Raw genomic sequence first — 15,735 nt, 5'->3', positions numbered from 1 at the left:
GAGTTGGAAGGGACCTTGGAGGTCTTCTAGTCCAACCCCCTGCTTAAGCAAGAAACCCTACACCACTTCAGACAAATGGTTATTCAACATCTTTTTCTTTCATTTCAAGTCCTTTATTTTTATAAATAACTCAAGGAAATGAACATATCTAATATTTCTCTCTCCTCATATTTTCTTCACAACAACAACCCTGTGAGGTAGGTTGGGAGTGAGAGAAAGTGATTGGCCTGAGGTCACCCAGCTGGCTTTCATGGCTAAGACAGAACTTGAACTCCCCGTCTTCTTCCTTTCAGCCTGGTGCCTAACTACTAAACTAAATTGATCACCTCAGCAATTGTGGGTTGTAAACATGAATTATAAAACAGCTTAGAGGACCAGTGATGAGTTTCCTTATTCAATGCCATTGTAACTTCAAACAGTTGCTGAATGAATGGTTGCTAAGCAAGGTTTGTGTAAACCAAACCAATCATTTATTCAGTAAAATATACCATGCAAATCAGAGCACAGAATCGAGACAATTGGTGAAAACTATCTAGGTTCACACATGCTTTAAGCCATGGTTTGTTTTAATATTGATTTTTTAAAAAATATCACAATTCTTACATTGGACTAAGCCCGTGATGGCGAACCTATGGCATGCGTAAGGACATGAGCTGTTGCCCCCGTTCAGCTCCGCCGCATATGTGCACGTGCCTACTGCCGGCCAGCTGGTTGCCAAGTCTCTGCCGCACATGCAGAGGGTGGGGCCGATGCGAGGGGCCCATGTGTGTGTGTGTGTGTGTGTATGTGTGTGTGTGCGTGTGTGTGCAGGGGGCGCGTGTGCATGCGTAGGGCGCATGCACAGGACCTGCATGTGCATTGCATTTTGGGGGTTCGGCCCATGCGCATTCGCGTGCACATGCGCTTTGGGCACTCAGTCCAGAAAAGGTTAGCCATCACTGGACTAAGCCATAAACATAGCTTGCTGACCACAATGGCTGGATTTACATTCAAAGCCAAAACCAAACAAATCTCTTTATTGTTGTAGCTTGGTGAGTGAACTCAGACTCTGACTGGCAACTGCTTTCCGAGAGTTTAAGATAAGGCTGGGAAAGACTTATCTAAAGTTTCAGATACATGTGATTTTGGATCTTTCAGTTATAAAGTATGTCCCATAGCTATAGCATTTCTATCCCCCAATCACAGACAAGATGATCTAATCAAACAAGACTTATGCTTTACTGTTCCCAGGACTCTTTAGGATGTGTATAAAACAAGAAAAAGATAAGAGAGAAAGGATAAAATACTTTAAAATGTGGGATGAGTGATAAGACTTGGGGGACAGAGTGCAATATGTTCAAATAAAGTATTTGAATTCAGCCACATGTATTCACATATAAATTCCTGGATCAGCAATTCTTACTTAGTCACTCATGCCCTAGTCACTTTCTGTCTTGACTATTGCAAGACTCTCTACATGGGGCTGCCCTTGAAGAGCATCCAGAAGCTCCAGTTGATGCAAAATGCAGCAGCCTGCATGGTTTTGTGCAGCCCCCGGTAAGCACATGTATCACCTCTCCTGTGGGAGCTGCATTGGCTGCTGATTTGCTTCCGGGTGCAATTCAAGGTGCTGGTTGTCACCTTTAAAACCCTTAATGGCTTGTGACCAGGTTATCTGAGGGACCATCTGTTGCCAGTCACATCTACCCAACCCATCAGAGCGGAGAGGCAGGGAATGCTGCGGGTCCCATCCCTGAGGGAAATATACCTGGTAGGACCCAGAAGAAGGGCCTTCTCCATGGTAGCTCCCTCTCTCTGGAACATCATTCCCCCAGAGATTAGAATGGTCCCCACTCTAGCACTCTTCCGGAAGGCGCTGAAAATCTGGTTCTGCCAGTGAGCCTGGGGAATCCAGAGTGGGATGGAGCCCATTAAATGGTTTGAGTGATCTGCTGTTGCCAGGGCGGGGTGAGGTGGGGGGTGATTTTATTATATTATACTATATTAATGTATTTGATTCTTTTTATTAGTTTTACGTTTTAAATGTGGTTTTATATTCTGTAAGCTGCCTTGAGTCACCAGGGGTGAATAGGTGGCAATATTAGATAGATAGATAGATAGATAGATAGATAGATAGATAGATAGATAGATAGATAGAGGATTACCACTTTAGGGTAGTCAGCTCACATATACCTGTTGGGTCTTGGAGCCAATGTCCAGAATTACAGGGCCAGTGGGATGCCTTTTGTGTTATGAATCTGGTTTTTAGGATATTCTTAGAGGTAGTTGTTTAGTTATCCTCACATTAAAAGTACAGATAGCAAAAAAGGACCATATCAACCATAATAATATTTTTTTTCATAGGTAGGGTCATTTAGCTTCCATCTCTATGTGAAAGCAGCCATTGTGGTTTGTATGGTGGGTTATAGCATTATTTATTTAAATTTATTGGCTGTCCAATTACAGTAGACTCTTGTCAATGTACAAAAGTGGAAAAAACATAAAAACTGCTAAAATGTTAAATCAGATAGCCCAGATTAAAATAATCCAATGAATGACAAAACCAATAAAACAAAATGGGCCATTAAACAATAAATTTCAGACTTAGTGTGGTATGTGAACTTAAGCTACCATATAACCGAGGAGTGAAATGCTACTGGTTTGCTCCAGTTTGGGCGAACCAGTAGTGATAAAAACTACCGGTTCAGGCAAACTGGTAGTAAAGAAAAGTTACTGGTTCAGGTGAACCAGTAGTTAGCTACAAGTCTGGTTGAACCGGCAGTTTAAAAATCTACCAGTTCAGGCGAACCAGTAGTTAGCTACCGGTTCAAGTGAACTGGTAGTTAAAAAAAGCTATTGGTTCCTCCAAACCGGTTATTTCCAACAATCAGCTGTACAGCAGGGTTTAGTTTTGCTATTAAGCAGGAAATCCTGCTTTCTAGCAAAGCTAAATCTCGTGCCATAGCTGATCCCCCCCTCACTGTTCTACTTACTTTCCCAAGCCTTTTTTGTGTGTACTGTGCATGCACTCACACAACACACACCAAAAGGAGGCTTGGGAAGGTAAGTAGAATAGCGAGGGGGGGGGTATCAGCTGTGCAGCGCAGTTTAGCTTTGCTGGAAAGCAGGAAATACATGCACACGCAGTGCGTGTTTGGCACGCAGCGCATATGCGTGGCCAGTGAACCGGTAGCAAACCAGTTTGGATTTCACCACTGATATAACCATGTTTAAGTAAATCATGATAGAGTATGATCCATGATCCCAGTCTATGTATTCACAGAGCACAGTCCCCTAATTGAAAGACTTGAGGTTATTTCATAATCTATATATATAGAAGCGAGATACCACTCATGCATCATCACAAAATCTCCAGAAGCCTACAAACCTGAAATTTGCCACATATGTTCCTCTTGGCTTCTAGGTGCTCACTAAGAAAGGATTTTTTGAAATGACCACCAGAACATTAGTATTTCCTATATTATTATTAAAATGCTCTGATGCTAAGGAGTTCTACTCCTCCTCTCCACCTGAAAAGAAATCTGTTCCAAATGCAAAACACAAGCAGAGGAGAGGAGTTTCAGTTTCAGTTTTACTTTCACAGCAGAAAGCAGGGGATAGGAGAGGGCAAGCCTGAGGGAGAGAAAGGGTTAGGATAGGATAGGATAGGCTTCTGTGGGGCAAGGCTGAGGGAGAGAAGGGGATAGGATAGGGGAGGCTTCTGTGGGGCAAGGCTGAGGGAGAGAAGGAGATAGGATAGGAGACTTTTCTGTGGGGCAAGGCTGAGGAGAGAAAGGGAGAGGAGACGCCAATCTTAACTACTCATTAATTTTCAAGCTGTGTCGATTTATCAAACCTGATCACATAGTTTTGTAGTGGAGCATGGGTATTCAGCTGGTATCTTCTATATCGATAGCTGTCCAGATTGCATTTAAAGGAAGAGGGCTATAGAACTGTAGAAAAGTTTGATATTGTTCACAAAGACTTGCATATTGAACAAACAGAAAATATATATCGATGTATACAATGCATAAAAATTGTATGCCATTTTTAAAGCATAAACTGGTGCCCTAGTCTTTTGATGTCAGTTTCAAAATGTGCTGCTTTAAATCTATTTTCTTTTAATTAAAAAGATGAATTAAATTTCCATGATGCACAATATAAAAATCAAACTATGGAGTGGGAAAATAGATTTAAGCCTCCTACTTGCTAGTTGCACAGTCTGTGAGATTTGCTGCGATGAGAAAAAAAAGGTGAAATCACAGGTGCTCTGCAACCAAGACTGATTTTAGTATTTCATCCCACAAAACACAAGTATATATAAAAGTATAGGAAAAATAATGAGTTTTCATGCTGATTTGTTCACAATTAAAAGATGCCAACAAAAAATGTGTATGTTTACACAAATCTTTTATGGTTGTATATTAGTACAGTTTTCTTTTAAATTATGTTTTGATTACATTGTTATTTATCATTCTTGTTGAAGGTTGTCAGTTGGCAAAAAGGCGGATTACAAATCCCAAAAATATATATATACCCAATAGAAAGTGTTGCAATATACATGTTGCAAGTGAATATTCAATATTGTTTGGCCAGTAGTAAAGGAAATATTTACTTATTGTGCATTTGTTCAGTGGCACAAACCTCAAAGTTGTAGAAAGTTGGATACATATTAAGAAACTGACCTAATAAAGAGATTAAAATATTCTGTCCCAGATCAGCTTAAGTATTTCACTCTCAGGTTTGGAATTTACTGTATGAACTCAGGAAGGGAGTTCGGAATGATGTAATCTCTTTTTCCCAGTTATGAATATACTCCCTCACTCAATTTTTCCCTGGGGGGGTGTGTAAAACACATTTCCTGGCATTTTGAATATTCGGTAGTAAAAGATTCTAGGGCCAAGACCTACCAGTTTCATCAAAACTCTAGGCTGCCATCTAATGGTAACACAAGAAAACTGGAATTTTATCAGAACTGAAGAAACTTCTTGGATGAGAAGTGGAACATTTTCAAAGGAAAAAAAAACAACCAAGAATGTCTAGTTGCCTTTTGGAAAAGCACAACCATGATCTGGATGACTGAGAATCTCCACAGAGTTTTATCGAAGTTCTTTGTATTGTGGAACTATCACAAATGAAAGTAAATATACATTTCAGGATAATGTTGCAGAATCCAATCTGGGTTGGTCACCGGGACTAGAGGTTTAGTCTTCTGAACTTTTGGACTGGTGCTGGAGTCCATCCTCAGGGAATTTCTCTGTCACCAGATGTAGATCTATCAACCTAGCTACGAGTTTATGAAATAAAATGGCTGATTTAATTCTTGGATTTCAAAATTTCTTGTCTACAAGATACTGTAGGAAGTTAGCACCCACCCCTGTCCTAAAAAAAATGAAATATTAAAAAGGAAAAATATTATATTTTCCCTAAAGGAGAAACATGTTTCTAAAGACAAACTCAGCTCCTTGCCTTCCCCCAGCAGATATTTTGGGGCCAACCTATCTACAAGACAAAGGCTTGGCCATCTTATCTACAAAACAAAAGACATAGCCCTCAGGACATGATAGGATTAGCCCTCACTTAAGATCCAAATCAGGACAAAGTCATTAAGCCATAATAGGAATTGCCCAAAGCCCCTTCCTTACATAATCACCCAACAAGATTCAACCAGGCCTGGGATTCAAGACAATCTACAAAGTTACCCCTGCATGGCCCCGTGGGAGTTTGACAACCAATCAGGATATCTGCCCTTACACAGGAAGAGGAAGCTCCAAGGCAGAGTCCAAGAGAGGGTATAAATCTCTCTCCCTCTCTGTCTCACACACACCCATGTGCTCTTTTTGACTAGGACCTCAAACCATTTGGTCCTGTCCACCATTAAACAATCTTTCCAAGTAGTTTCCATGTTTCCAGTGTCTTCCTTCCCACTTGGAACTGACCCCAGATGGACATTTCTTCCAACAGTACCTTTCTTACAGTTTTTTTTAAAAGAAATCCTGAAAATATCTGTTTCATTGATGGTCTTTGCGCAACAGACCCAAACACAAGGTAGCCAACTACCTTTGACATGCCAGTTCAGGCAATGGTTAGTGTATGATGCAATGTACTTTGTGATCAAAGAATATTGGGTTAACCAAATAAACTATATTTCTCTTAAGCATGGTGTTGTTTTTGTATATTGTTGGTGTTGAATCATGGGATTGAAGGAGTCATCTGATACTGTACCCTCCTAACTGGAAAAGTTTGAACATTTAAACTGAGAATTCTTTTATCCTGTATCTCATTTTCTTGTTTTATCTGTGCATACAATAGAAATTGTAATTTGTTAGGGGAATAGGCCTTAAATACTTAGCCTTCTCCAGATGTGTTCAATCAATGTTTCTCAATCTCAACAACTTTACAATGTGTGAACTTCAACTACCAGAATTCCCAACCAGCTGAGAATTGAAATCTACAAATCTTTAAAGTTACTGAGGTTGATAAACATCAGCTTATGGCTCCTTTTATCTCCAACTATAAAAGCTGCTTGGTAATTATGGGAATTATATCAAATACTTCTGGAATGGACCCAGAATAGGGAAGGGTGAATTTGAAAATAACAGTCTCCTTCTAATCCAGACCAACAATACAGCAGGGTTGGGCAACTATGGCCCCTTTATGAGCTGTGCCCTTCAACTCCCAGAATTCTTAAACCAGCCATGCTGGCTAAGGAATTCTGGAACTTGAAGTCTACAGGTCATAAAGGTGTCATAGTTACCCACTCCTGATCTATAGAGAAACAATAACCTGACCAATGTTCAGTGATGTCGGCAAGTTCTGGAATTTTTTTAAAAAATCAACTGTTGGCTGAAAGGAACAGATTAGAATTTGGTAGAGACGGTGGAGAGCTAGCAGGCTGATCACTGAATCCAGATGCAAGGAGAATAACTTGAGCTATTGAGAAGCAACTGTAGATGGCAGTACTCTTTGTGAGTAGGATTTGGGGAGGAGACAGAGGGTTGTTTAGGCTCAGTTTCACCAATCGGATACATGAATTATTGTGGGAAAAGAGAAGATGATGGAGGAATATTTGGAGGGGATATATAAACAAGCAAGGGGCTAGAGAATAGCTAGAAGGAGCAGTGTTTGTAAGGTATTTCTTCTCTGATCTTTCCTCCTGTTTCTGCCTTTTACGCAGGTCTAGTTCAGGTAACTGCAGAACAGCTGACTAGGCAAAGATGCTGCTACTGGTAGTTTTGTGCTGGCTATGGGGACTGGCATCTCTGAAGCAGGGGGGTACAGCTTCTGCTACTTTCCTCCCCCCCATGGACACACTGTTCCAGAAGATTAGCAACCTCTTCGAGCAAAGTCGGGTAAGGAGCAAAAGAAGAACGATCCAATTCTTTCTGGACAAGTGATAGAGAAGTTCTAGCGCTGTGCAATTATCAGATATTTTCTAAGAAGCTTTGATGTTTTAAACTAAAGTACTACTCTATGGTATCCTTTTAGAAAAAGGAGACTCCTCACAATAAATGGACAACATACTTGGCAGCTCTGTAGAGAATAATTTACATTCAAGCTGATGTAATAATTGCAAGCAAATTTTTGTCTGATTTATGTTCTGAATTTTACACATTTTAGCAAAATTTTGGCAAGTCCATTCTTGGAAATATTTTTGAGGCATAGGATTGTCTGTGCACTTTTTAATTTTCATTGACTTTAAGTATAACTTCTTTACTTTCTCTACACCATACATAAGGACCATTCTTTGCCATTTGTAGGAAGTGCTGGGGAAAGACCAATTTGATACTCCAGTTGACATCGATAAGCTGCCCCCCAACTACCATCATGAGGAGAATAAGCAGCGGAGAGTGGGAAATTCCACTTTTTTCAGACACTATGAAATCAATAAAGTGAGTAAACTATAGAAAATGGGAAAGAAACATATAGGTTATTTAAACATTAAGAATCTTGGATAGCTATATTCACTTGGAAACATTGATAGATGTATGCTATATAGAGCCCTAACTTATGTTCTGAGAGGTTTGTTTTTCAATGTCTTAAAGTTAATTTTCTCTGTTTTGATGTAGAGTCAGCTATTAAAAGTTTTTATGCATTTAAAATATTTATAACCTGCTGCCTTACTTAAAATAGGAAGCAGATTAAAGTGGTGAGGCAAACTGCACAGAATGATAGAAGTAGGATACACTTTTGCTCTCAATTTTAAAGAAAACTGTCTGTGGATATGAAAAAAGCACATAAGGAGGATAATTCTAATTTGGCTCTCTGCCTGGTAGGTATATTCAGCAAAGTTCAGTAAAGCAAATCCCAAACTCTGCTTACTGAAATGACACAATCGATTCTATTCCTTTGGCATTTTTTAATCTTATTCTGTTACAGGTATAAAGGAAGTCCAATATCAGTCAGCATTTTTTGGTACCGTAGTAGCTATAGTTTCAGTGGCTTGCCAGTGGCCTGCACTCCCCTTACAGTTTTGAGATTGCCCTCATTCTTTGGCAATTAGCTCTGCAATTCATCATTTTCATTTTGGCTATGTCCCAGGGAAAATTGGTATCAAGAGTATTATGGGAAATCATAAATATGGCTTTGAGACCTCTCTACTGCCCAGTGAGTGCCTAGTAGTCTCTTACTCAGCAGTGCTCTAACAGAGAGTTCCAGGAAGACAAACTGCCACAGATTTTGTCTAAACTTGAGGCCAGTCATGGCAGGAACCTGATTTAAATGTTCCGAGTTGTATTGCTTCTTTGCTGTGGCTCTCTATATAATCTGGAGCATATTTGAACATACATTTTCCTCTCCTACTGTCTAGTTCAACACCATCAGACAGGAAATCATATTGATGGAATGGGTATTCCCTGTGCATTGGAGGGGATGCATGGAAATTCTGATCAAAAGATCCCATAGTTATGCAATGCCTTAACCATTAGGGTTTTTGAAAACATATCCTTTCTCTTTGCTAATCCCATTCAACCTTATATTGTTCTTTGTAGATGACTGATAACCATACAGGTGATATGATGTTTTCAGAGAAATCTTTGACCTCTATTGAGCAAAAAGAGGTTTATCCAAAGGAGGAGGTCAGTATGCAAAATATGAGCATATTTGCTTACCTTTTCCTGTCAGATTTAGGCTGTGTACTGTACATGTTTCTGTGTATGAGAGAGGAAAAGAATGTGTTGAAGAGACAGGTGGGGATATATTGGTGGTAAGTAATATGTAGCCCTGGAGTCCTCTCTCTGTGATCTTTGGAGTCCCTTCTGACTATAACCGCTGAAAACAGACACCTTTTTTGTTATTCTAAAGTGAAAAATCCATAAAAAGTGTGGTGTAAATCTTGAAATTGGCATATTTAATTAGAAAAAAAACCCTCTCAAACCTTCATCCAACCCCTTTCCCTGCCATTATGAGTTATGTAATTTTGCTACTTTTTCATGTAATTTTTCATCTGCCTTCTTGCCCCTAAAGTATAGACCTGACCACCTAAAGATCGGATACTTTACTGCAAGATTCTAAAATGGGTGGTGCAAGCAAGTGTGCCAGTCATGACTTTTTATCATGACTGATAAGACTTTTTATCTTTTCTAAATGACCATATTGAATTCCTCATAGTGCCTGCCTGCAAGCTTTAACAAATATGATTGGGAAATTAATGTTATATTGTGAGCTATATCTATTTTTTGCATATTAAGGTTAATGGATTTTTTGGGAGGAGGGGGTGTTTTTATGTAACAATAGCAAACAGGAGCATTCTTTCTCTTCTATAATTTGTCAACTGATTATTACCCTCTAATGGACTCTGCTCTAAAGAACTTGAGGCAAGGCAGTGAAAAAAAAAACTGCCAGAACAATGAAGTGGGCATTGTGATGTCATAATCAAGTTTCACCATTTAATACTTGTGCTTCTGTTGCATGCAAGGATGCCAGGGCCATAACTTACATGTTTATCACTTGTCCACCTTGTCTATTATGGGAATCAAAGAAATTAGTAGTGCTGTCATTTTTAATATCTCAACTACCTCTTTTAATGAAATACAAAAATTTCATTAAAATTGAAGCAGAATCCAAACTTGTTAGATATGAGATAAAAAAGGTATAGGAAACTTGACTGATTATTCCTGATTTGTTCTAGGATTTTGTTAGTCTTCCCTCACTAGGATCCTGACAGCAAGCTACTATATCATTTCCCAATGTGAGAAAATTTGGATTTTTATTCACAGGTCTGACAGCAGGCAATTCAATACCTTTTAAAAACATTTAAGCAAGGACCAAAGGCAATTAATTTCTTTGTTCTCTGACCCTTTCCCAGAATTAGATACTAAAGCACAGTTTACTGAAGATGATTTATTCAATGATTAAAGTTAACAGCATTTGTAAAACCTATAACCATCTGTCCAACCCATTTTCATAACCAGAACTCATGAGTCCCTTCCTTTTACTAATCTTTGATTAGACTCGTATTTCCCTATCTTAGAGTTTAGGATCAAAGAATTTGGATTCCAAAATAACCCCCCCTCTTAACATACATTCTCTGATCATATAGGTTTAACAAATTCACTCAAACCTTCAGGGCTACCCTTCTCTAGGATCTTACAGAGGAGTTGGAGTATATATTCTGGCACTTCTGGGCAACGTAATTATTGTGTATCCTTATAGAGGAACAAAATTTTTTGGTGGAATATAGGGTGAGGATGATTAGAAATGTAGACCGCTCAGAAGACAACAATAATACTCCTCTTCCCCATTTTTATTGCTTTTTATCTCCATCTTTCTAGGACAATAAATCAATGTCTAATGAAGAAGAAAACAGTGCTGAGCCAGAGAGAACAACTGCTGGGCTTAAGATCTTCAAGCTAGGTTTTCCTCAGCTTCGGCCAAAGCTAACTTTTTTTATTTTTCGCTTGCCCCAGCATCAGAGTCAGCAGATGCCTGAAGCCAAACTGGTAAAAGAAGAGCCAATCAGTGATAAGAGGCACAGATTGCTGGCCATTCGGAATGGGCTTTTAGCAGCCCCCCATCCAATTAAGAAGGACCTGCCTGTGACCCCAAACCACAAAGTCACTCCACGAAAGCGTCATTTCTTTTTCTTCTGGAGGAAAATATAAGGCATTAAAAACATATGAGGCATTGGGAAAACATAATACCTAGGCAAGTGAAAAATGTTCTAGCTTCCCAAATATTTCTATTGTCACATCAAAAGTTTAAAATGAGGTTGGCCCTACAAAAGGGGGAAATGTTTCCTTCAAAAATTCAAAATAAAAGTTACCCTTTTGAAAAAGCTCTTCATGAAATAATTATTTTTTTCCTGGAATATTATGATGGTGATGATGATGTTATCCATTCAGTTGTGTCTACCTCTTGGGCAATTCTATTGGCCAGATTTTTCCAATCTTGCACTATTTGAGTTCTTCCATGCTCTGGCAGGCATCAACTTTGATGGTGTCAGGCCACTGTATTCTTTGACGATCTGGTTTCCTTTTATCACTAACTCTTCCAAACGTCATGATGGTAGCTGCATGAATCTCTGGGAGTACATTGTATTCGAAATGGTAGGTATTGCAAACAAGTAGACACACTACTTAGGTTCCATAAGATGACACTGTTTGATGGATAGAATCTGAAACACACCTACAGTATCCTCCTCAATCACATCAAACAGACCATAGAAATATATGATCCCTTAGATAGCCAGGCCCCATGCCATACAGTTCTTTAAAATTGATAATCAGCAACTTTAACTGCACCTAGAAACCATCTGGTAACCAGAGCAGATTGTGAAGCAGTACAGGTAGGGTCACAGATTCATGTGCTGCTCCTATCATTACTTGCGCTGTTGCATTCTAGACCAGTTGTAGCTTCTGGATGGTCTTCAAGAGCAGCTCCATTGCTGTAAAACAATTGTGAAGTGGCCAGGGCATGACTGACTGAATAGCCTTCCAACTCAGAAAAAGGTGCAAATGTATCTGTGCAAACCCTCTTGGTCACAAGTGCCACCTGCTCTTTGAATAGGAATTGAGAGTCCAAAAGATTCGAGAACCTATGGAACACAATCATATGGAAAAGTACCACTCTATTGAGAGTTAAAAACAGAATTGTATTCCTAGAAGTGGTGTGTATGGGGGGATGTACATAGTCTTTTCAATACTGAGTCTGTTCCTCCCATCCAGACCCACATAATCTCCATATACTGGGCTAGGACTTCAACAACATACTTAGCTAGGACTTCAACAACATTGCCTACATGGCATAGGATTAAAATTTAGGACTGGATATAATCATCTTACTGATGATATTGGAACTCAAAAATGGATGACCTCATCTGAAAATTTCTTGTAGATGTTAAACAAAAGGTGAAAAAAGCATTGCATTCTGCAGTACTGCTGAAGGGGCGGGCTGCAGGCTCTGTCTCTCTGCCCACCAACACTGATTAGAACTGGCAACAAAGAACCACTATAAAACTTCAACCCTCAAAGCCAATCCAATAGGATACCATGATCAATGGTACTGAAAGTCACAGAGAGCACAAGGAGCACAAGATGAAATGCAGTACCTCTTCCTGTCACCATGGATTATCCACTAGCACGACCAATGCAGATACTTTTATTTTCCTTCACGTTTTGGTAGTTGAAATAGTTAAGTAGTACTATTACTACTTTAGGATATGAATTAAATATCATCTTGAAATAATACTCTATAATATTGCAGTGCAGAAAAGCATTAGGTGACAGCAAAATCTGCTAGTTGACACATTAACCCCATTTCTGGATCTAAAAAAGTTGTCAGAAAATCCTCATGATTCCTAGCAATAAAGGGAGTGCTGCCATTTACAAACCACAATTTTACTACAGTACTAGTACTATTTATTGCTGAAGGAAATAGCAACTATGACTTAGAGGCACATTCTTTCTACAATTCAAGTTTAATATATAAAGTAACTGATAATCCATATTTTTATCCCACGATGTTGATCAACACAAGAGTGGAGGATGGCTATGATAAGAACAGGTCCTTAATATACAGGTAGTCCTCAACTTATGACAATTGAGCCCAAAATTTATGCTACTGAGTGAAACATTTGCTAAGTGAGTTTTGCCCCATTTTATGATTCTCGCCACATTTGTGAAGTGAATCACTGCAATTCTTAAATTAGTAACACGATTGTTAAATGAATTCGGTTTCCCCATTGACTTTGCTTGTCAGAAGGTTGCAAAAGGACATTTCATGACTCCAGGACACTGCAACCGTCATAAAGGTGAGTCGTCAAGCATCTGAATGTAAATCACGTGATTATGGGGATGCTGCAACTGTCATAAATGTGAAAAACAGTCATAAGTCACTTTTTTTCAGCGCCGTTGTAATTTTGAATGGCCACTAAATGAACTGTTGTTAAATTGAGGGCTAAGTGTATTGAAAAAAAGAGATGGCTAATCCCAATGAACCATTTTTTCAAACAAGTAGACCTTAAAATAGGGCATTATTTGCTCCTGGCTTATCCTATCACCAAGTGAACTATCGGTTCCCCGGGGCAAATTAGGGACTCGCATTTGCCAGGCGCTGAGGGATCAGCACCTGCCATTAACTTCCCTTTGAGGTTTTCCCGCCTTCCCCCCCCCGCCCCCCACAAGCGCCTGGAAGAAGGCGCGCGCCCCAACCGCCAAGCCCCTCCTCCATCTTGGCTCGCGCCTTGGAAGAGGAATTGTGCTCCCCTTCTTCCTCCTCCCCCACCACTAATTTCCTTTGTTGTCTGAGGGAAGACGCTCCTTTCCGTCGCCATCGCTCTTTCTTTTCGCCAAGCGAAGGGACGGCCTTTCTCGGAAGCGCATCCAAGGCTGAGGTGGTCGCCGTGAACTCCTCCCTCTTGCTGTAGTAATCCTTCCACGCCGTGAGCAAAAACGCCTTCTAGGGCAGGGGCCTCCAACCTTGGCAACTTTAAGACTTGTGGACTTCAACTTTAAGACTTGAAGTCCACAAGTCTTAAAATTGCCAAGGTTGGAGACTCCTATTCTAGGGTGTAGCGTTTCAAGGACTGCGGTGCTCGCTAGCTTGGTAGCTGCAGGGTTTCCCTCTTCAGTCGATTTAACGCGTGCAGATTTGTAATAATGCTGCAAATTGGTTGTCGGACAAACCTATCTGCTTTCTTGACTGTTCCAAACCGAATTTTAATAGCATTGCCTAATCTACTAACTAGTACAACATGGGGTTCATAGCTATTAACCCTTACAGTGCCTCGTGAGGTATAATCTCTGTTATAATACCATCCTCATAGATTTGAGGAGTGCTTTAAAATTCCTTCTGTCTTCCTTAATGAACATTATTCTAAAAGAATAATATTGCACGGTTGCTAATATACTACCATTTCCTTTAAAAAAGGGGGTCTCAAATGTCCTAGAATCTGCCATTTATAGTGGGATTGGATGAATTGATCGATCGATTATATGCCACCTATATAATCAAATTTTACCAATCACACGGGTTGGAAATTTCAAATCATTTGGCCAAATGAAATAATGTGTTCATATGGAGAGATTAATTTTTAACTGCATATTATGTATTTAAATAAATCTGAAGTGCCTAGTTTATGCTGGGAACAGTTTATTTCTTTCCTAATCTCTCTGTGTGATGAGAAATAAAGTAATATTTTCATTTCTTGACAGTGTGAAGTCTGGGAAATCTGTTCCAATTACATGAAAACATCACAGTGTCCTATGAAAAGGAGAAAAGTATTATTCCTGATTAGAGAGATTTATTACTACATAGTCTAAATCAGTGATGGTTAACCTTTTCCGGACTAAGTGCCCAAAGCGTGTGCATGCGTGCATGAATGCGCGCATGTCCACCCAACTCCCCCAAATGCAATGTATGTGAGGACCCTCCATGCACACTTTTCACATGTGCATGGACCCCCGCACGCGCCCCTCCCCATGCATGTGCGGACCCTGCACATGCCACGCCTCCGCTCATGCACAGCAGAGACCTGAAAACCAGCTGGCTGGTGGGAACCCTGCGCGCATGCACGGTGGAGTTGAACTAGGGCAATGGCTCGTGTCCCCACAGAGAAGGTGTTGCGTGCCACCTCTGGCATGCGTGCCATAAATTCACCATCACGGGTCTAAATACTTCTCCAGTTCTAACAGTATAAGGCCTAAAACAAAGGCTTTTGTTGCACAAATGTAATATATATACTAACCAAGAATGTTCCAACCACTACCGAGAACAAAAGTAAATTCCAAAATATTAACTGATTTTGTAACATTCATATTTTAAATGTTTATCAGGTTTTTGCATAATGAGTAGATAGGAAGCTTTGATGCCCAATTTATAAATGACTTTTTTTTGTGGACATTCCATTAGATATTTTATTACAACCATAAAGGCTGTTATGTAATTAACTAAAGAGACTTCTTTTTTATAGATTGTAGAACTGTTATGATTTGTTTGTTGCAAGATGATAAAAATGTCATCTTTTTCCTATGAAAAAATTCTACTGTAGGTCAAAGGCTTCAGCGAGGAAGTACTCATTAATGATGATGGACAATGCTTATCACAACACTCTTGAGAATACAACAGTTGTGCAATTAACTGCAGTTTTGTCAGCAGGTAGTAAGTATTAGCTATTCCTGAAATTGCTAATATAGCAGTTTATATTTACCATAGTGACTATCTGCTTTATGAACCATTATCCCTTCCTTTTTAACTCTATTAAAATTAATGTACTGTATATTTTAGTTTGTATTGGCATCCTAAGTATGACAAAGTTTC

The 15,735-nt window shown here is 39.5% G+C and overlaps 2 protein-coding genes across 25 annotated transcripts in view; both read left to right on the top strand.

The window, feature by feature from the left end:
* Nucleotides 1-6,733: 6,733 nt before the first annotated feature.
* On the top strand, nucleotides 6,734-11,254 carry DKKL1 (dickkopf like acrosomal protein 1). The gene is made up of 5 exons (XM_034423288.3): nucleotides 6,734-6,947; nucleotides 7,157-7,331; nucleotides 7,740-7,871; nucleotides 8,970-9,056; nucleotides 10,752-11,254. Exons 2-5 carry the CDS (start codon nucleotides 7,197-7,199, stop codon nucleotides 11,079-11,081), a joined length of 684 nt encoding a protein of 227 aa, XP_034279179.1. The 5' UTR covers nucleotides 6,734-6,947; nucleotides 7,157-7,196; the 3' UTR covers nucleotides 11,082-11,254.
* A 2,255-nt stretch (nucleotides 11,255-13,509) lies between these two features.
* Nucleotides 13,510-15,735, top strand: part of KASH5 (KASH domain containing 5) — a 32,646-nt gene continuing 30,420 nt past the window's right edge. For 9 of the 24 annotated variants that reach the window (XM_087891867.1, XM_087891868.1, XM_087891866.1 and 6 more), the window contains exons 1-2: nucleotides 13,597-13,810; nucleotides 15,467-15,576. In XM_087891867.1, the coding sequence (XP_087747993.1) occupies nucleotides 15,498-15,576 (79 nt within the window). In that variant the 5' untranslated portion in view covers nucleotides 13,597-13,810; nucleotides 15,467-15,497. Of the gene's footprint in view, nucleotides 13,859-15,466; nucleotides 15,577-15,735 lie in introns of all 24 variants that reach the window. The other 15 variants (XM_087891872.1, XM_087891869.1, XM_087891859.1 and 12 more) reach the window with 10 other exon arrangements.

This window comes from Pantherophis guttatus, chromosome 4 (assembly GCF_059756535.1).
Source record: "Pantherophis guttatus breed Tessera chromosome 4, ASM5975653v1, whole genome shotgun sequence".
Classification (NCBI taxonomy): Eukaryota; Metazoa; Chordata; class Lepidosauria; order Squamata; family Colubridae; genus Pantherophis; species Pantherophis guttatus.
Note: the sequence above shows the minus strand (reverse complement) of the source record. Positions and strands in the feature narration are given on the sequence as shown.

What these genes read in the sequence shown, in the direction of transcription:
- DKKL1 (XM_034423288.3), top strand. Translation starts at nt 7,197, where the DNA reads ATGCTGCTACTGGTAGTTTTGTGCTGGCTATGGGGACTGGCATCTCTG. An exon ending in ACCTCTTCGAGCAAAGTCGG is followed by an intron (nt 7,332 to 7,739) that starts GTAAGGAGCAAA and finishes TGCCATTTGTAG; the next exon opens with GAAGTGCTGGGGAAAGACCA. An exon ending in AGGTTTATCCAAAGGAGGAG is followed by an intron (nt 9,057 to 10,751) that starts GTCAGTATGCAA and finishes CCATCTTTCTAG; the next exon opens with GACAATAAATCAATGTCTAA.